General features: G+C 39.1%; 1 protein-coding gene across 1 annotated transcript in view; it reads left to right on the forward strand.

Moving 5' to 3' along the window:
• Positions 1 to 233: 233 nt before the first annotated feature.
• The window catches only part of RIT2 (Ras like without CAAX 2), a gene marked incomplete at both ends in the record, with an annotated part of 187,340 nt that continues 165,416 nt past the window's right edge, over positions 234 to 22,157 (forward strand). Inside the window, one exon of the mRNA XM_082336083.1 lies at positions 234 to 336. Within this exon, the coding sequence (XP_082192209.1) occupies positions 234 to 336 (103 nt within the window). The remainder of the gene's footprint in view (positions 337 to 22,157) is intronic.

Here is a 22,157-nt window from a genome sequence, read left to right on the forward strand (position 1 = left end):
GCAGAGAGAGATTTTTATTGGAAGCTGTTAAAGTGGTTGCTATGAGACCTTCTCCAGCTAACACAGGCACAGCAGCGAGTGTGAGGCTGATAAATCATACCTCTTGTATTATATCTTTCCTTTCTGCTTTTTTTTTTTTCCCTAGCACAGCTTTTATAGTTGTTTAAGATCAGAGAAAGCACCTGCCAGTTGCTTTTTCTTCCCTTTTGCTTGCTTCTTCTGCCTCGTGCAAGATGGAGCTAGAAAATGAAATGATCAGCTCCTCCAGCAATTCTTCAGTATGCTCCAGAGAGTACAAGGTGGTGATGCTAGGAGCAGGGGGAGTTGGCAAAAGCGGTAAGTTTAAGCAACAGCATTTTTGGGGAGAAGGGGTGAATTGGGAGTGTAAAGTTTACAGAACAAGATGGTTGTTTAATGAGGGTTTCATTCCTCTTTCTCTTGCACATGGCTTGGATAAAAGACTATAATTTGTGACTGGGGCAATGACTCAGCTTAATTTGTCACAGACTGATATGCTATAAGCCTTTTTAATATGATATTTTTGTAAAACTAACTGTGGCTCCATTGTATATGAGGAGAGAGGGGTTAGCTTGCTGCTGTTAGTGTAACAGCAAGTGGTCATGTCACTCTAACACTTGGTGAGGGGTGATGGTTTGCTGGATAGTATGAATGTAACTTGTTGGCCTGACGGGTCCTTGTGCCCAGGCAGAAATGAAACTAACTGTACAGTTGACTGTACAGTACAAAGTGTGGCGGATGCCTACAGTGACTCTGTTGTCTTCCCTTTGACTTTTTTGCTGAGTGCCATTATAGCTTAGCTGGTGTTAGTCTCCTCTCCTGTCCGGACAGTTACAGAGTGCATGTCTGAGTCCCACTCCAGGTGATAACATAGATTTGCAGCATATTTTAGTATCACTGTCCAGTGGTGGCAAGATATGCTTGTGTCTGACAATGGTATCTCTTCAGAGGAGTCATTATTTTCTCCGGACAATGTTTTCTTTTTCACAGATATTATCACCTTTGATTTATTCTCACTGACACCAGCATTCTCTGTTCTTAAAAAGACTTTGCTGAATGTGCAATGTTTGTATCAGAAGCCAGTGTATTGAGCTTGCCACACAACAAGCATTTGATTACATCTTCTGGAAATTCAAAATAAAAAGAGAAGAAGAAAAAAAAAAACAAACGACAAAAAAGGATAATATAACATATCCAAGCAGATTCCAAACAAATTTCAGGGTAAATAAGCTGTGCCACTAAACTGTAATAACTGTGTACCTTGAATAAGTTTTATTTCCTATTTAAACAATAAGACAAGGTTAGATGCAAAAAATTAAATATTGGGAGTGGATACAATTTCCTGTCTGTATCCATAATTTCTGTTTTCTTGTTATGTTTGGCTTCAACTTCAGTGGCAGATCTTTCAGCAAAAGCTATTTCCCATCAGTATTGCTTAACCAAGCAAATAATTCTTGCACAGATGTTATGCTATGATCACTACATAAAATGAGAAAGAAGAAAATACTGGTTATCTCAAAGTAACTTTCTGTAATTTGAACTTATCTTTTCCAAGGTAAAGCAGATATCTAGGATGTATCAGCTGGAACTTTCGGCAAAATGTCACTTCTTTTTTTTTCTTTTTTTTCATTTTTTTTTTTCATTTTTTCATTTTTTTCTTTTTTTGTTTTCATTTTTTTTTCCTAAGTGAATCCAAAAGATAGCAGCAATTTTTCCCAAACATATTATTGTAAGAACGATGTCATTTTGAAGATTTGTTCACCAAAAGAAAAGATATTGCAAACTATATTATATTCATAGTATAACTGAATCACAACAGCCACATTTTATATACACACTGAGGAAATTTTAGAGTTCCCATTTACTATTAGATAAGAGTTTTAAAGCACAAATGAAGTTTATTCAAATCTCCTTGTTCAGAAAAAAATTAGCTGTTAATTTCATGAGAATAAAGCCTTCAAATCTATGCGTTACACAGGGTAATGATATCTGTCCAAAGCTGAGGACCACATAATTATTCAAGAAGAATTGGGTGTCTGTGTGATCTAGAGAAATAAAAATAAAATTAAGTGGATAGTTATGATGTTCAATGAGATTAATGAAAACCTTCTGTTGTTTTCACAAAAGTGAAACTTCTGGGGGAAAAAAACAACAACTGAGAATTAAGAGTCCAGAAGAAAGGAGATGGGCAGTTCATCATTTACTGGCTATGAACTTCTAATGTGGAATGGGCATGAAATATTTCAGTAGAACCCTGAGATATTCCAACGGATAGAATTCTGATAGAGATAAGGAAAAACGGATGTCCTTCCATAAATCATGAATTCATTCTGACTGTTGTATAGGGAGGATTAATTTACAATGGATTAAAAGCAGAAAAAGGCCTGAATAACTACTTTCATTCTCCAAAATTACCTCTGCTTTCTCATAATGACCTAGATTCACTCTGTCCAGGAAATTATGAATTTAACCATAAAAAAGGGTCAGGGTAGAATAGGGATGAGAGATTAAAAAAAAGTTCAATTTCCAATTTAGAATTTGACAGATAAGTCGTATATGGGATGATGTATTGATAATATCCTGGCTTCTTTCCCCTACTTCTTCCTCTTCCTTTTCTTTTTAAGTCATGATAAAAGCAGTAACATCTGGGGTTAAGTTACTGAGTGGGAAACCTCTTTTGCGTGAAAGCCTTCCAGTTTTTCATTTTGTTCAGTATTAAATAATTCAGGTTTGGAAATAATTTTCCTTAAGAACTCAGCCTCAGAAATGTTAGAAGATTTCTTTCTGCCCTGGACATAGTTCACTTTTAGGGATCCTGTGGACATTTTGATCTTCTGTTTCTCACCATCTTCTGCTCTCTTACTGTGCCATTTCATACTGTGCCATTTCAAACTGTATATATGGAGGTCTTTGCACTGAAAATTGTATTCTCATTACAAGGGCTGAGGGTGGTGATTGTATGTGTGGACAGGGAAGAATGAGGAAGAGAACACCAACAATGGATGTTCTTTTGACGTTGGTGTTTATAGAATACTTGCTTTGGGTTGTCAGGCTTGTCTCTTCAGTTCTGTGTTTCAAGATGGCAGAAAATCCAGGAGGACAGCCAGCCTCCTGTTATTTGGGTTATTCAGTGTAGCAGACACTTTACAAGAATTGGTAGTAGAAGATAAACTCAGCACATCCAAATCTGATACCCACCACATTCAAAGTAATGATATGTAAACTGCAAATAGGTTAAGAATTGTCACTTAAGGGTCCTCACATTTCAAAATCAGTGCCAGAGGGGAAAAAAAAAAAAAATCTCTGCCAGTAGTTTATAGGAGGGAAAAAACCCACTCCAATCCCCAGAGTTCAGAACAAAGCGGTAATAGTGGCTTTTAATTAAATGTACAAAGCTGTAACTTGGCAGTGTTAGGTTTATGGTTGGACTCAATGATCTTACGGGTCTTTTCCAACCTAAATAATTCTATGATTCTATATGTAAGTTTTCCTGGGAAGGATATTCTGTATTGTAATTATAGATTATAGATTCCCTAGAATGATTTATCCCTTCTAGGACTTCTGAAAACGGAACTATTTTTGTTTTCAGAGCAATATGCTAATTTATTACTATGTGTAGGTTGTGTTTGACATCAAGCACAGCTAAACAGTCTGCTGCAAGTTCGGACCAAAATTAGGCTAAAACCAGGAATTAAACTGAAATGAAATAAAATAAAATAAAAATCATCTTTCTACTGACTCTCATTTGATTATAGTCCATGCTGAAATTATACATTTCTAATGATAATTAAATTGCAATTAAAAATAAGTTTTTGACACTTGTTCTTCTCTGGTTTGATGACAAATCTCATATCAGCTCAGTACCATTGAAACCTCCCTCAAGTTGCCTGACATAGGGTTTAAACCCTAAGAATCTTTGTGGTTTTGAAACAGGTTTTGCTTACAAATGCCTTCAGAGATCTGCATCTGGACAGCAAACCTAATATTCTTATGGTCCCCAGTCTGATGCAGCTGAGACCTCTGGGTTTAGCTCTATTTTTCAGTGTTACAAAAAATATACACAAAAGAGCCTTTAAATCCTGATACCATGCATTACTGGCTTATATTTAGCAAACTAATTACACTAACAACAATAATTAACTGCAGCACATTCTGTATTGCATTAACAATAATTAACTGAGAGGTTGCACTGTGACTACCAAAAAGAACAAACAAATTGATGTACCTGTGCAACTGCATAAAATACAGAACCTCTGTCTAATAAAAAATTGCTGTGTCCTAGGCATCCTTCAAATGCTGATCAGATTGCACCATAATCTAACTTTTCTTGCATCTTCTGGGCTAAATAAAAATGTTATTCTAGTTCGGGTTTTTGTTTTTGTTTTTGTTTTTGTTTTTCCCTAATGCTAGGAAAGTTGATTTATTTAAGGGTGAGCAGGATCTACGGTTATTCCTGGTAACTGGAATTACATGTTTATCCATAGAATGGGTGTATCATACATGCAAAGTGAATTTCATGTTACTTGTCCTGTGAAAGTTGCATTTCAGATGAGAAGAGAAATTTTTTAAAAATTCAAAAATTAATAAATATTTGCTGTTAGTAATTTTTTTTTAGTCTTAGAGAAAATGCTTATTTTTCAAGATTTATTTCTCAGACTGATTACCAGTTTACTTGTAGCCACATTAAAAAAATTGAAAGGATTGTCAAATAATTACCCCAAGACTTTTGTAAAAAGAATATATTTTTAGTTTTAATATAGGGATTTGGAAAACATTTAGGTATATATTTCCAGGCTTCAATCTTAAAGAAAAAAATAAAAAAGAGGGGAAGAAATTAAGAAAAAGTTCTCTTAGGGTTGTTAGTGGAAGAGTGTGAAGAAATTTATTTCTCAGCCTGATCTGGTTAGGGGAGGCATGCTTACTCCATTGATTTCCTTCATTTTTTTTGCCAGTGTTGCACAAATGTTGTATTTCTACAGACACAGGTGATTTATCCAATTAATTTCAGGATCTTGTATTCCAAATAAGTTCCAAAATGTGTGAAAACAGCAATGTTGTTTGTGATGTGGGAAATTCTGTACTAGGAATTAGATTAAACCCCAATTTTCTTTTATTTATGTGATTAACTGTCTTTTTTTTTTTTTTTTTTTTTTTTTGACTAGTTTTACCTCTTCTTCTGTCTAGGTAAAACAAATTCTGTGCCTATTTATTTCAAGCATGTCCTCATAACAAGAGTCCCCAGTAAGTAGGGATAGCACCCTGGAATGTGTACTGGAGAACTGGCCCACTCCAGCAGTTTATTAATCCTTTGAAGATAAATTATCATATGATCCAAGCTACACTGGAAAAGGATGAAGAACACAGGGAGAGATTCCACTGGCATCAAAAGAGCTTTTTAGCCAGTTTTGCATTCAAATATATCAACTTTGGCAGGGACTGACTTCTGTAAGTGGAAAGCAACTAGCTGTCTGTGAGTGTTTTTGTTGAAAACACACAAGGTATTGCCAATGAAAAAATTCCTCTATCTTTTTCCCATTTTCCATGTTATGTTTCACCTTACCTACTGCGAGACTTTATTGGCATTGTAGTCATGGAGTGTCAACTAACTTGAGCTTAGACTGCAAGAGAGCTGTGGTTCTGCCGACTTTGGATTAAAGCAACTCCTTCAAGCTTTATAATAAAGCTGGAGAAGTCTGTTTGCCATGATCACAAGCAGAGAGATTTTGCTAATGTTCAGCTTTCTCAGTCACCTGTGACATATTCCATGAGCTAACTCAACTCACCATCCCAGGACAAAATTCCTTCCTCTCCCCTAAAGAAAAAGACGATGAAAAGTTTTCTTCTGAATTCTGCTCTAAGAAGGATATGAAGCACATCAGAGCCAGCAATGACTGGCAGCAAGATGAGAAGGGAGATCAAAGAAGATTTCTATCATTTGGTAGCCATGAAATTCTGGGACTGTCTCTTCTGTTTCTGGAGCTGTAGTTTTAATAATTGTCAGTTATGACTATGCAGTTTTCTTAGTGAGATACTGAGGGAATGGAAACAGAATTTCTTAGGCAATATTTCTCTGCTTCTTGTATAAATATTTGATATCTGGGCAAAGTCTTAACTTTGATCTACAGTGTGGGGGAGAATTTGTGGGACTGTCAAATATATGGCTTGCAAAGTTCTTGTCAGGCAGAGCAGTAGAAAGCAAGGAAAATAATACCACAGCCTGTTCCTCAGTGTGCTCTCAGTTAGGTACAGCTATGGTTCCTTAAGTACCTGGCAAATGGATCAAGGGAAAAAGTCTGGCCTTCTAATGTCTTCTGATCCAAACCGATAGTCAGACAGAAGCCTGAGGATTAAGTTACTGCTCAGTATATGTCAAGGTGAAAAAAGTAGATTGTTGAGTGTCTGGGCATGCTGTGGATTAAAGTTAAGGCAAACCAAATTGCTTTTTTTCCCCAAAAGTCAATATAAGTATAGTTTTCAGTGTCTAATTTTGTGCTGCTTCTCCCATGACGGCACAAATACCCATCTTTTTTTAACTGAAATAGCGTTTGAGACACCCAATTAATAAAGACACACATCTGCAGCCCTCTGAAAAGAAATGTTTGTTCCCTCATCATCCTCGGTCTGCAAAAAGGTAATTTGGATTTTTAAGGCCAAATATAAGACCCTGGGAATTAAGGAAATAATTATAATCATTCAAATGAATAAAAATAATTTAAGAAATGGGAAGGAAGAAAGGATATCTATTTGTTGACCAGCAAAAAACTTCCTTGTTTGGTAATAGTCCTGGAAGCTTAGGGGTATCGATCAGTCAAAATGACATATAAATTCCTTTGGTCTCTTCATAGTAATGACTGTAACCTGTGATCAGCTGTGACCTCATGTGGAAGTGATGTGAGAGCAGCCCTGCGGAGAAGGACGTGGGGGTACTGGTAGATGAAAAGCTGGACATGAGCCAGCAACGTGCTCTCGCAGCCCAGAAAGCCAACCATATCCTGGGCTGCATCAAAAGAAGCGTGGCCAGCAGGGCAAGGGAGGTGATTCTGCCCCTCTACTCTGCTCTCATGAGACCCCACCTGGAGCACTGCGTCCAGCTCTGGAGGCCTCAGCACAGGAAGGACATGGACCTGCTGGAGCAGGTCCAGAGGAGGGCCACAAAAATGATCAGAGGGATGGAACACCTCTGCTATGAGGAAAGGCTGAGAGAGCTGGAGATGTTCAGCCTGGAGAAGAGAAGGCTGCAGGGAGACCTTATTGCAGCCTTTCAATACTTAAAGGGGGCCTACAAGAAAGATGGGGACAGACTTTTTAGCGGGGCCTGTTGTGATAGGACAAGGGGTAATGGTTTTAAACTAAAAGGGGGGAGATTCAGACTAGATGTAAGGAAGAAATTTTTTACGATGCGGGTAGTGAAGCACTGGAACGGGTTACCCAGAGAGGTGGTAGATGCCCCATCCTTGGAAACATTCAAGGCCAGGCTGGATGGGGCTCTGAGCAACCTGATCTAGTTGTGGATGTCCCTGCCCATTGCAAGGGGGATGGACTAGATGACCTTCAAATGTCCCTTCCATCCCAAAGCATTCTATGATTCTATGATTCTAAGTGTCAGTGCAAGGCTGGGATAAGGAAGAGAGGAGACAGCAGAATACTAACAGTAATACAGCCCAAAAGACTTAGTAATATTTCTTGACAATTATGTATCCTTGGAGAAAAAATCCTAACTGAACACTGTAAGCCACTAGCTAAATTTGTCACGTCTGGGATGCTGTAACCTGAATTACAGCCATAGTTCTAATGAGGAATTACAAATGTTATATGCAGATTGATGGTGGTGTAGGCTGTATTTTCTCCATGGAAAAAAAAGCACTGTAGAGAAGGCCCACCAATGCCAGACAACCACATCCCTGGGTATGGGCAACTTCCAGTTTTTCCCATAAACAATATTAAGCACTGGAGACTTTATAAATGCGGAGTTCTGATATATTTGTGATCTTCAGTAACAAAACTGTTCTGATGTTTCAATTACCTTTACAGATAAGATATTGAATGTGTTTCAAACTTGATTTTGTGTAATTCCAACTTGTAGCCATTTTATCTTATCACTTCTTTGTTAACAACTTGGAAAAACTCCCTATTCTCTAACTTATCTGTTAATACCTATAGACAATGACCAGTGCACACCTTAAACTTTTTTCTCTTCAATACATTGAGCATCTGAAACGTCACTTGTAGAAGTTTATTTTCCTGCTCAGAGCATTTTGTATCCTTAATTCAAGTGCCCTAATATTTTCACATCATTTTCTGAATACGAATTCCAAAAATTCACACGCTGTTCTATTAGTGGTCTTACTAGAAGCAAGATTGCTTACTGGTTTCTTTTTGACAGTCCTTTTTTTGTTACACTGTGAATAGTGAGTTCTTTTGTTCAGGTATAGTTCACAGAGATCACATACAGAGAAATATCCATAGTACGCCTTAAGTTACTTGCTCTTTCCCCCAACGCAGTCACCTGTGCTGTCACTTCTCTAGTGATGACGTAAATTCTGCATTTCCATATGTATTATCCTATTTGGGAAGTATTTTGCTGGGTTGTGACCATTGAAGCTGATGAGTCAAACAATTCTGGACCCATTTACAATATTCATTTATTTTTAGTATGTTTGTTATCCACTTGAAAGGATTAAACACATTGCTTATTCATTAATTTTCTTGACTATGGGCAGACCTTGTGGCCAGAATTATTTGCCTTGGGGAAATGAGTTAAAAATGTTTTCTTTATTTTGCCAGTTCACATAATTTGATGGCTGGAAGGGTGGAGGATTCAGTTATGGCTCCTGCATTTAATAGGATGGTTTCTGCAGGTGAAATACCAATTGGCTACTGAGAAAGCTGTCTGCAGTTCTGGTTTCTTCAACACTAGAAGCTGTCTGATAAATAAAAGAGAGTTCAGAGAAGACCAAAAGAGATGATAAAAGGGCTGACACAATATGATTTATGATGACAAATGACTATGACTGTATTCAAATAGCTCTGTCAACCAGTAGTCCATGATTCTTTATTGTGCTACTTGCTTATGTATACAGTGATTTAATGTAGATGGGACTGGACGCAGCTGTAATGTGAATGGGTTGATCTATCCAGCTTCTCCCGTCATAACGTCCAGATGATGAATACCCACTTGGATAAGACTAGCAAGTGGATTGGTCACTGTCTGTGCCACTTTGGTGCAGGAAACAGGGAAATTACAATATTTGAAGGTAATAAATTTCAAGAAAAGACTAAGTGTTTCCCAAAATTTGAGGAGGAAAGGGACCAGAGTTGCTTAATGGAGAGTAATCAGTTAAGCGGTAAAATTAGAATTAAAATATTCAATTAGAGATGTATGAGATCTTCAGGCCTCGCTTCCTTTGGTCAATAAGAGCAGCATATGTCCTTAACCATTTGCTTAAAAGCAAGATGGAGCAGATTGTGGAATAGTCTTTGAAAGGAACAGGTTGGTGAAAGTTGTATTAGTCTAAGTAGTTTGCACTAATTTAAGATAGAAGAATACATTATAATGATTGAGCATTAATGAGCAACTATACTTGAACAGAAAAAGCATTTAGAGTCTTCAAACTCTTTTATAGAGGAGAAGGAATGCTGTTATCCTCAAAATTATGAAATGCATTAAAAGTCATCAGGACTTGTGATTGATGTGGCATTACTAATGTGTATGACCAGCATCTTTCTTTGTGTTCAGACTGCTTAAGAGAGATTCTAAGGCTGGTCTCAAGAGTAGACTGGTTGTGTACAAAAAAAGTCATTTATGTTGCCTCACACAGAGCTAAAGCGCATCCTTTAGAGTGTAAGGCTCCTGTATAACTGGAAACATGATGAGATGGCACCCTAACAGTAACGGCCACCCAATGTATATGTTGGGCAGTGGTGCAGATGGAAGGTAAGTAGATCTGTTAGCTCACCACTTGCAAAAAACCTATTCTTTGTTCTGCTGATGGAAATGGAATTTACTGATTTGGGACCTTCACCTAAACCTCTTCTATGTGAACAATGATGTGAAATGATTAGAACTCACTGAAGATTCTATTAATATATCTGCTTTTTATGGTGTGATTTACTGAAAGAAGGCTTCACTTACACAGTGAAGATTTCAGTGAGATGTAACTGCTGAGCTTTTCCCGCTCATACTGCTTGCTGTTAAGAGACAGGAAACCTTCTGAGCTGTTCCTCAACAGCAGGAATTGAACTGTCAAGGACCTTCCTGGTTTCAACCACACACAAATCTGCCATTTGAAATGACCAGATTGAAGGGAACAAGCACTGTTTCATGACAATGACTGGGCACTGTCGGTATCTTTGCTGTAAACAATCTGTTGAGGCAGCCACAGGAACTGTTTCCCTTCCAAGCCATCCCTGCTGCCGAGCTGAGCCATCTGCAGCATTGTCAGCACATGCTATCTTGTTTTCAACTCAGTTACCTGTTGTAAAACAGTGTTTTATCTTTTCATTCCGATAAAAAACAAGAACAAAACTAGTTTTTTCGGGGCACCCAAAGGTGGACCCACAAATGGTTATAAGTTTCAAAAATTAATTTCATAAACTTTTTCGAAGTAAAAGCTGTAATCAGCTGACAGGCTGAAGTATATAGTTCTTAGCTTCCACGGACTACAGTTACAAGAAGAGCTGTTGTTTAATTTCTTTCATAGAATAACAGAATCACAGAATCATTAAGGTTGGAAAAGACCCTCAAGATCATCGAGTCCAACCATTAACCTAGCACTACCAAGTCCACCACTAAACCATGGCCTCAAGCACCACGTCTACCCTTCTTTTAAATATCTCCAGGGATGGAGACTCAACCACTTCCCTGGGCAGCCTGTGCCAGGGCCTGACTACCCTTTCGGTGAAGAAGCTTTTCCTAATATCCAACCTGAACTTCCCCTGGCGCAGCTTGAGGCCATTTCCTCTCGTCTTATCACTTGTTACTAGGGAGAAGAGACCGACCCCAACCTCGCTACAACCTCCTTTCAGGTAGTTGTAGAGAGCAATAAGGTCTCCCCTCAGACTCCTCTTCTCCAGACTGAATAACCCCAACTCCCTCAGCCTCTCCTTATAAGACTTGTTCTCTAGACCCTTCACCAACTTCGTTGCCCTCCTCTGGACAAGCTCCAGCACCTCGATGTCCTTCTTGGAGTGAAGGGCCCAAAACTGAACACAGTACTCGAGGTGTGGCCTCACCAATGCCGAGTACAGGGGCACTGTCACCTCCCTGGTCCCCCTGGCCACACTATTCCTGATACAAGCCAGGATGCCGTTGGCCCTCTTGGCCACCTGGGCACACTGCTGGCTCATGTTCAGGTGGCTGTCAACCAACACCCCCAGGTCCTTTTCTGCCAGGCAGCTCTCCAGCCACTCCTCCCCCAGCCTGTAGCGTTGCATGAGATTGTTGTGACCGAAGTGCAGGACCTGACACTGAGCCTTGTTGAACCTCATGCAGTTGGCCCCGGCCAAACGATCCAGCCTGTCCAGGTCCCTGTGCAGGGCCTTCCTACCCTCCAGCAGATTGACACTTCCACCCAACTTGGTGTCATCTGCAAACTTACTGAGGGTGAACTCAATCCCCTCATCCAGATCATTGGTAAAGATGTTGAACAGGACTGGCCCCAATACTGAGCCCTGAGGAACACCATTTGTAACTGGCCACCAACTGGGTTTGACTCCATTCACCACCATTCTCTGGGCTCGGCCATCCAGCCAGTTTTTAACCCAGCGAAGAGTGCACTTATCCAAGCCATGAGCAGCCAGCTTCTCCAGGAAAATGCTGTGGGAGACTGTGTCAAAGGCCTTACTAAAGTCTAAGTAGACAACATCCACAGCCTTCCCCTCATCCACTAAGCGAGTGACCTTGCCATAGAAGGAGACCACGTTAGTGAAGCAGGACCTCCCTTTCATAAACGCATGCTGGCTAGGCCTGATCACCTCATTGTCCCGCACGTGCGCATAATGGCACTCAAGATGATCTGCTCCATGACCTTCCCCGGCACCGAGGTCAGGCTGACAGGCCTGTAGTTCCCTGGATCCTCCTTCCGACCTTTCTTGTGGATGCATGTCACATTAGCTGACTTCCAGTCAACTGGGACCTTCCTGGTTTGCCAGGACTGCTGATAGGTGATGGGAAGTGGCTTGGTGAGCACCTCTGCCAGCTTCCTCAGGACCCTTGGGTGGATCCTGTCTGGCCCCATGGACTTGTGGGCATCCAGGTGGAGAAGGAGCAGGTCGGTGACTGTTACCTTTTCAATAACTGGGGCTTCATTCTGCTTCCTATCTCCATTTCCCAGCTCAGGGGCCTGAATACCCTGAGGATGACCAGTCTGACTATTAAAGACTGAGGCAAAGAAGTCATTAAGTACTTCAGCCCTCTCCTCGTCCTTTGTGGCAATGTTTCCCTCCGCGTCCAACAAAGGAGGAAGATTCTCCCTGGCCCTCCTTTTGTCTCTGATATATTTGTAAAAACATTTTTTGTTATCTTTAATGGCGGTGGCCAGTTTAAGTTCTAGCTGGGTCTTTGCCTTTCTAATTTTCTTCCTGCATAACCTCACAACATCATTGTAGTCCTCCTGAGTCACCTGCCCCTTCTTCCAAAGGCAGTAGGCTCTCCTTTTTTTTCTAAGTTCCAGCCAAAGCTCTCTATTCAGCCAGGCCGGTCTTCTCCCCCACCTGCTCGACTTACGGCACATGGGGACAGCCTGCTCCTGCGCCTTTGCGATTTTCTTCTCGAATAACATCCAGCCTTCCTGGACTCCCTTGCCCTTCAGGACTGCCTCCCAAGGGGCTCTGTTAACCAGACTCCTAAACAATGCAAAGTCTGCCCTTCTAAAGTTCAGGGTAGCGGTTTTGCTGACCCCCTTCCTTACTTCTCCAAGAATTGAAAACTTTATCATTTCATGGTCACTGTGCCCAAGACAGCCTCCATCACACCATAACCCACCAGGCCTTCTCTGTTCACAAACAGCAGGTCCAGTGGGGCACCTCCCCTGGTTTGCTCGCTTACCGGCTGCGTCAGGAAGTTATCTCCCACACACTCCAGGAACCTCCAAGACTGTTTCCTCTCTGTTGTGTTGTATTTCCAGCAGATATCTGGTAAGTAAATTTCCTTGCAATCTCATTGAATATTTTCTTGCAATCTCATTGAAGATTTCCTTGCAATCTCATTGAAGTGCTATGCAGTTTTGTAATTCTGTAATTCTTGTCCATTTTCACATGCTTAAAATAAAGGAACCTTAGCTGAAATTCATATTCTCTGGCAGATCCTGTGATTCCTTTAGTAACTTTACTAGCCTACTACCTGCATGACAGCTTGCTGTGTTATACTGAACTGTTGCCTGCTGAACAGGATCTGCAGTGTCTTCACAGAAATGTCTCTTTAGCAGCTTGCAAAATATGTACCATTATTTCAGATTTTTACTTAAAATGTTCAAAACCAAAACCAAGTATTGTCAAATTCTTGATTGTTTCAAATCAGCAGAACTCTAGCTTCTTACATCATGCAGAATGCCGGGCAGGCTGCGAAGTTTCCCTTTCTCTAAAATTTTGTCTGGAACTTTCTTAAATAGGAATTATGTTCCTTTCTTCATTTGACTAAAAAGTAACTGTTAGACGTTTTCTACACAGTGAATAATCTTACTTGGGTTGCCTGGTGACAGGGTCATCTGTTCACTCATCACACACAGTATACCAGTGGTCTGCTTCGTACAATATCTGCCACTGCATACAGCCAAAGAATGTATTCCTGGGCCTCATGAGGTCTCCTTTTGTTTGTAGATATGCTTTAGAGACACTTTATTTCTCTACTGGGAATAAAGGAGAAGAAAGAGCAATCCATCACAGCAATCAAGTAGCCCCCTCTGAGCTCCAGAAACCTGCTTTTTTATGCCTTTCTTTCACTTACAGCAGTTTCAATGGATTTTCCAGTGTCTAATAATAGCTGTGAATTTGCATCATAGTCTCTCTCTCAGTGGGTCCTCTGTTTACTGATCTGTTTTTATAAAAGTGGAAGTCAAAAGACCTATTTTTGAAACCTTTCCTCCATGAAAATTGACCAATATACTCAAAAGTTATTAAATGTCTGTCATAGCAACAAGTAGTAAATCACATAATCTTCCACTTTTTTTTCAGATAACATGCTCAAAATGACAATTGGCTGTGATATTTGAGGGTGGAGAAGTAGTTAGGAAAAAAGGAAAACAGAAGATACAAAAGAAACAAAGTGAGCAGTTGGAAGGGGAAATGTAACAGATGTGAAAAACTAGGAATAGAGAAGAAATTAGAAAAAACAGAGGCATAGAAAAAAGACTGAGAAAACAGTAAACTAGACAAAGATGGGGAAAAGCAATGGCAAGGGAGTAAAGGGATAGAAGGAAAAAGCAGTAGTTCATACTTCAAAGAGTTTTGGTTTCAGATCTTGTCTTTTCATTGTGCTTATCCTAGTAGATGCTACTGGCCCATGGTTATACCCCAACATCTTCTGCAGGTACTGGTGGCCAAAAATTATACAGAGGTCACATTAGTGCATCTTTCTGCTGCCTAAATGACTTCTTATCCCATGTTTCTCACCCACTGGCTTTCTAGAATAGGAAGCTGGAGAGGCAGCAGCACAAATATTATTGGCACGGTCTTTTTTTCCCCAACTCTTCAGGTACTGTAGAAGCTTGCCTCAGCCATGGACAAGGATGTGTAAATCTAACATTAATATAAATTTATGAGGTGCTACGCAAAGTCATGCTTCTCCTGTGTAGTGTTCTTACAATCATCCAGAACTTAGAGGAGTTTGTGGGCACCAGCCTTAGTAATACCTAGCACCTACTGAAATTAGTGGGAGGCCCAGAACTTGTCAGACTCTTCTCTGTTATTTGAAGAATTTGATCTATCCACACACCAAGATCTCAAATAAAATAGTGAATCACAGTGGTACTAGAGATGTATTTTACTCAGTACCAGGAAATAAAATTAAGTTCTGTTTTTCCCCAATCTGGGAAAAATATAAATATGCAAAGCAAAAAAAATATGTATTTCTGTATGTTTTCTCTTAGTCTTTGTGACCCAGCTGTTATCTTTATTCTCATTCCCTAGCTTTTACTGCTCATCACACTTGCCTATAAACAAACAGCTACCTCCCTATAAACAAATGTGGACAAATGGCAGAGGAAAAATCAAAACAAAATTCCAGTGACTATAAAAAGATTTAAATACACATATCATTGAAACATACTCATGTAATATTTGTCTAAGTGTAAAGTAACACACATTTTCACTCTTTAAGGAGAATAGTAGTTAGTGCCAAAATATTATTCAAAGAATTATAGAAAGCTGGGCAAAACCCGGTGAGATAACCACTTCTACTGATTAACAGTGACAGTATACTTGAAGAACAGAATTATTTGGTGATTGAAAGCCTTTATTCCTCAATGTCATTTACGTAAAAAATAAAACCTATGGATCAAACCAGTTTGTGTAGCTGCATCGGATGTTTCTAAAGCATTGCTGTACCTGCTGGATGAGTATTAGTATATTCAGTTTCAAGTACTAGTTAAGCCACTTTTCTATGTTGGGGTGCTTTAGGGTGGTGTAATTCAAAGACATTAATAAGGTTGTGAACGAAGTGTATTTCTCCTTGTCTTTAAACAGGAAAAATGCAGAAGGCAAAATTTTTGTTCCAAGAAATTTTTAACTATTCCCTTCCTGACTCTGAGTATCTCAAATGAAGTTGATATAAATTGTAGGCAGTGATACTTTACAGGGTTGGAACTCATGGGAATATCTTTGGCACCACTGATGTTAATTTAGTCACAACAAATAGCAGGATGTGGATTGGGAACAGATTAGATAGGCTGTAGTAGACATGGTTGCTCAGGAAATGACCTAAGTAGACAGAATACCAGCTTACATTGTGATGAAAGTTCCTGAGGGAATCAAAAGTTTCCCTGGCTCACAGTTCAAGTTCAATTCAATAGACAAATATTATAAATAATTCTTTTCAGGTTTAGTGCATATCGGGCTGCTAAAAACTCATTACGAGGTTGGTGATAGAATTACTTGCTTCTGAGTTCTAATCCTTTCCTCCCACTTTTCTCTCTTTTTTCTTGTAGGCTCTCCCTTCAAGTATACGGTAGAATTTATGAGGGATGTGGGAAATGTAAAATACCACCTGTTTATGTTAGTACAGTGTGTGGAGCCCATGCAATCTTTCAAAATTCTTTTTATCTTTCTCATAAATTTACTTCAAGTGTATTTCCTGCTAATAAAATATTTTACCAGGAATATGTCAGTGTTGAAGGTCTTAGACTGATAGTCTATTGTGAAATGTTTTTTTCTGTTCTCATTTTAAATTTTTATATTTCTAATTTATTTCTATATTTATATTAATTTCAGGATGTTTAACATATGATGAGTTTCCCACAATGGCACAGTGTTAAAAACTTACCTATCTTCAGTATAATCTCTAGCTAAACTGATAACCAAATACATATTTTTTACTTTAGCACTGGAATACCAAGATAAGATGGGCCTTATTTGTTCTGTCAGTATCTTCGGTGTCATATCTGTTCAGCTCAGTGATTACTGTCAGTATTGTGGCCTTTAAAAGAGGAGATGAAGGGAGAGTGGAAATGCAATTTGTGTTTCATGCTGCCTCACATATCACAAAGAAAACTGGCAGCTTAACGTAGACTCTTTGCTTGACCGTAGCAGTAGAACAGAAAGAATACAGCTCTTTTTTCTTATGCTGAGAGTTCCATCCAAATGAATGCATCTTAATGGGGAAGCCATTCACACAGGAGTAGGTGGGGAGGGGATGGAAACAGGGAAAAAATATGCAGCTGAAGAAAGAAATCTGCATTTGTTCCTGACTGTGTCTTTGAAATTACCACAGAATGCCTTGACCCCTATTTTCTACCCTACCCACTCAAATATCTGTATTAAAAGGGTTAAAGTTGTGCATGGTTAAAAGGGATGGAGCAGAGAGAGGGGAATACATAGGAATTACTCCAGTAATTTCTGTAGGTCTGGAGAGAAGTATCAAATAGCCTTGTATCCAGCAGGTATTATAACAGAATTTATAACCAAATTTGAAGGACAAAGAACCTCAAGCATGTTTGGACTATGATACATTATGCAAGAAAATAGCTAACAGGATAAATGTTCCTGGGTTACAAAAAAGTTTCTAAAGTTTAGGTCATAAGTCTTCGGGCAAGCAATTGTGGTGGATTGACCCCAGCCAACAGCCAAGCACCCATCCAGCTGCTTGCTCACTCTCCCTTCCCCCAGGAAAGTGAGAAAGTGGGAGGTGAGAACACTTGAGGCTTGATATAACAGTTTACCGGCTGAAGCAAAACCTTCACGCACAAAGAAAAATAAGGAATTTATTCACAGTTTTGCATTGGCAGGCAGATTGTTAGCCATTTCCTGGAAAGCAGGGCCTCAGCAGACATAATGGTTACTTGGAAAGACAAGTGCCATAACCATGAATGTCCCTGCTTCCTCCTACTTTCCTTGAGCTTTTACTTCAGAGCATGATGCCATATGATATGGCCAACTCTTTGGCCAGTTCGGATGAGCTGTCTCAGCTGTGTCTCCTCCCAGTTTCTTGCCTACACGTAGCCTACTCGCTGCAGGCAGAGTGCAAAAAAGAAAAAGCCTTGATACTGTGCACGGACTGTTCAGCAATAGCCAAAACATTGGTATATTATCAACACTGATCTAGTCATAGATCCAAAACATAGCACCGTGCAGGCTGCTATGAAGAAAATTAACTCCATCCTGTCCAGAGCCGGTACGGCAATTTATAGTTTGAAAAGGAGTGAAGGAGATTGAATTGTTCTTTGTAATTTGTCTGTGACATATTTATATCATATTAACCATATGTTGGCACCTCCATGCTCTTGTGTTTTGTTGAGTTGCTATTGGAAGCCACAAAGACAATGGAGGCCATCATTATTTTTCTTCTCTTTTCTCCTTATTTATAATTTGGCTGTTGAAAAACTATCTGCTGTTTCTTTGTTTCATCACTTTTTTTAGAAACATCTTAGTTAAAATCTGACTACAGATGGACATCTCTGTGGCATGGAGGTATTTCTGCTGTACACCTTGCGCATGTATGGTTTATTTGTAGGCCATCTCTGCAGCGCACACACTGTGGTTTAGAAACATTTTCAGTCTGGCTGCCTCACATGTTCCTGGGGAGCACCAGCATTGAATCCAGCTGAGTCCTACAGTCAGGTGCTAAGGTACTTATAGAATTCTTGTAGCTTTTTCACACAAGAAGTTGTTTATGGCATGCTACCTTTTTTTCAGTTCAAATGAAGAATGCCATATTTATAGCATCATTAAATCATCATTGGCAAAAAGTGGGTCAGTATCCCTAGCATTTGGTGCCACTGGTAAAGTACCTATAGTTCCAAGGAGAATTAAACAACTTTATACTGTCTTTCCTGGAAGGAATCTGTTGAAGCCCATACTGCAGGTCAGCAGGCCAGTATTGCAGTCATCACACCAGGTCTTTTGTTTTTTCTCCCTACAGTGCAGTATTTGGAAGTCAGTCTGGGAAGCCAAACTGCTTTTGAAGTCTAAGACTATTCAATTCAGCTGTTCTATATAGCTCAGTAACTCTGAGTCAGTATCAACCACATGCAGAAATCAGACACACTGCAGCAGAGCTGCGACAGCGGAATGGGTCAGCAGCAGTCTTCCAGGAAATTTTGGTGACATGCAAGGCAGACACTAGAGCAGGACAGCAGTGCTGCCTTCACACTGCAGCTTTCATCATCTCTGTGATATTGGCTGCAGCTCTTAATGCCTAGGTGGTGTTTTTCAAAGCATGGTTTCTTGGCCCTGTCAGGATTCTTGGCAAATCTTTGTATATGCTCTGTGGCAGGGAATGGCCGGTTCTGGATGGTGATTCCCAAAGATTGTTATCACATTCTTACTCATCCCAGTAGTCAGTATTGAAGTATGCAGTGGACAAGACTGACTGAAGTGCCACTTATTAAAGGCAGATGAGGTTTTGTCCCCATTCCTTTCAGTTAAGTTAATTTGATAGACATAAATGCAATAAAAAATATAAAAATAAAAAATAAAATTATTTTCCTCACTATTTAATCTGATCTAATGTAGTACTTATGACTATAGCTTGAGGCTGTGTATTTCTGTGTTGTTTCCCCTGTTGCCATCTTGGTTGATACGTATTTTTTAAAACTGCATATCCATTTGTTAGTTTTTGGGCATTCACAAGACAGAATAAGTTTGAGTGAACTAGCAGTCCCCAGACAGACATAAATCTGTGGCTGGATTTCAATTTTCAGTTTTTAAATACATAAATCTATATGATTAATGATCTCACAATTTACTTATAAATAAAAATAAATTTAAGCTGCATGATGTGTAATAATCAAATCACTGGTATTGTTATTGTGGCAGCTGATGCATATGCTGGTGGAAGTCAGAAAGATATTGCAAGCATAATACATGAGTAAATGTAAATATCTTTCTGGTCTAAGCTTCTTAATACCCTGACACTGCAACATGGTGCCATATTGCTACTGATTATCAAACACATTATAAAAAACTGGAACACAGAATCTCAGCCTTTTATCTAATTTTCACATTTTATACTGTGTTTTGTTGTCTAATGTACACCCCATCTCTCTGCTTCTGTTTCCCGTCTGTAAAATGAGACCAGAGGTATTTGCCCTCCTTTGTATGTAATGAGCTTTCTAATCTTCAAATGCAGAATACTTTTTCAAATCTATTAAATGATACATCTTAGCAGATACTTAAGCCACAAGGGGTCATCATGTGCAGCATAGTTCCGTGACTGATACCAGCTGACAAGTTCTTTGAACTTTATCCAGCAATTTCTTCAGCGTCCACGTCATCTCAATAAGCAAATTAGGATAAATGTGATAAACACTAAGATAACTTCTGTAAAGATGTCATAGCTAGACATAATGATTCAAGGAAAGAGAGTCTATAATACATTTTGGTAAACTAAGCAATCAGTGAAATTAGTATATATCTCCTCAAATAGAAGAGGGAATGTGAATGCCTGCTTGCTACAACTACTGAATTACTAAGCAGGTGGGGAGGCACAGCCAGCTTTTTCTTGGCCCAGTATTATTCATCTTCTCTAAGAATTCCTCCCCAGATTGAAACTCCAAAAGACAAAAAATAGTTTATTTTAAACCCTGATAGACTTAAATGTGAAAGACCTAATTAGGTCTTCAAGATTCAGGCAGCTCTGGGATTTCCCGGAAAGAAACAATAAGGAGACTCTGTGGGGAGAAATTTAGGTAACAGTGCTAAAATTTGTCTTGCCTAATTTCAGCTTCTGAAAACATTATCTGAGTCTAGATATGTAGGCTTCTTCTATAGTCAATGAAATGAGGTGGACTATCCTAGAGATACTTAATGTTTTCCATTGTTTGCGAAGCCTGGATGACTAGGCAACTAGGATGACTAGTTGTCAAAGGATAGGTGGTAATAACCAGAATCTAAATGTTGATAGGGATGGCTGTAATTGATGTGGAGAGCTCTTGAACGTAATAAATTGTTGTATTCAGTACCAGCTCCTATTATTACAGAATTTATCAGTTTCCTCTTTTTTACATAAGATATATATGATGGTTTCACTTAAATTTGTTTTGATGATATTTTGCCTCTGTTAAAACCATCTATAATTTCAGTGATGATAATGCTTCCCTTTAAATTGAAAATGTATAGTCTGGTGGTCAGTGTTGTGTGTGTCTTCCTCAGAAATTAATCCACTGGGTATTTGAGACTTTTTCAGTTCCCAGTCTAAAGAGCTTGTTTCTTTTATCTCATGCAGACTGATGAATTTAACTTTGGAGTTGCCTGTTCTAATACCAATGCTGGCCAATACAGTAGCCTTCAACATGCCCAGAGGTGAAGCTTCCAGTTACATTTCACTTTTATTAAAGCAAGTTACTTTTATGACTTTTGTATTTTCAGTGAGGCAAACAGTAAGCCATTGTCCTCCTGCTATTTTCTTTTCATCCATTTTCCAACTGAAACAATTTAGCTTCTACACATGACAAAACTGTGAATCAGTTATTATTTAGTGAGTGTTAATTTTGTCTGCACTAAGTACCTTAGATTTGTGTAGAATATATTACAAAATGTACGTTACTGAAAGTTCCTTTAAGGATCTCATAAGGGAGAAGAATCATCACAGACTACATCTCTGTATGAAATATTTTTGATCACATGGTAGCTAAGTTTTCCAGAAATGTAGGATTGAAGGAAGCTGACAGGCAAGGCTTTGCTCTGCTTGCATTCAGGCAGAGAATTCTTACCAGATAGGTACTTGATATTCATAGTTTCACTGAAGCAAGTCAACAGTTTCAAAATGGCATCACCGTATTTAGAGAGTTTGGTGAAAGATGAATCTGTGCTTCATGGAGCAGCCATATCTTCTGACATTGATATCACTTGGTCGGCTGTGCTTCTCACTTTTGCTGGCACTTGTTCTTGATTGATCTCTTGTTCTTTGCCACTTGATTCATCATGGGCAGTGATCCAAGGGCATGAAAAATTCTTCCCAGGACAACAAATACTTTGTAGTTTATGATATTTCTTTCCCCTTGGATTCAAGCCAATTAATTCCTCCAGAGAGCAGAAAACTTATGGAGTATAGCAATTCTGGCATTTCTGTGGAGAGAGCAAGCACTATTGTGTTTCTCCATTCTCTCATGCAGGAATAAAGATAATGTGTTACAGAGCTGAATTATCTAAATAATGACAAAAAGCAATTCATCTGAGGGAGTAGGTTGTGCAAAGGAATTTATTTCTGCCCTGATGGTAAGTACCACTTAATACTATGTACTAAATTTCCAGAAAGATGTACAAACCTATATCAACAACAATTTTCTTGTTAAGGAAAATTCCTGTTTTAAACTACTTATCTTACTTAGCTAAAGAAATTCCAGCCTCTCTTTGTGTCACTGCACCTTTATTTATTGTGATACCTACTCATCTACATTAAAATTTGATCTTCCACAAGGAGAATGGCTCTGTAATGTGTACTTGTCTCTAAACTTGCAGTTGAGACCCAGTATTCTGACCGGAGTTTTCAA

Source organism: Platalea leucorodia (assembly GCF_965183815.1).
Source record: "Platalea leucorodia genome assembly, chromosome: Z".
In the NCBI taxonomy this organism is placed as follows: Eukaryota; Metazoa; Chordata; class Aves; order Pelecaniformes; family Threskiornithidae; genus Platalea; species Platalea leucorodia.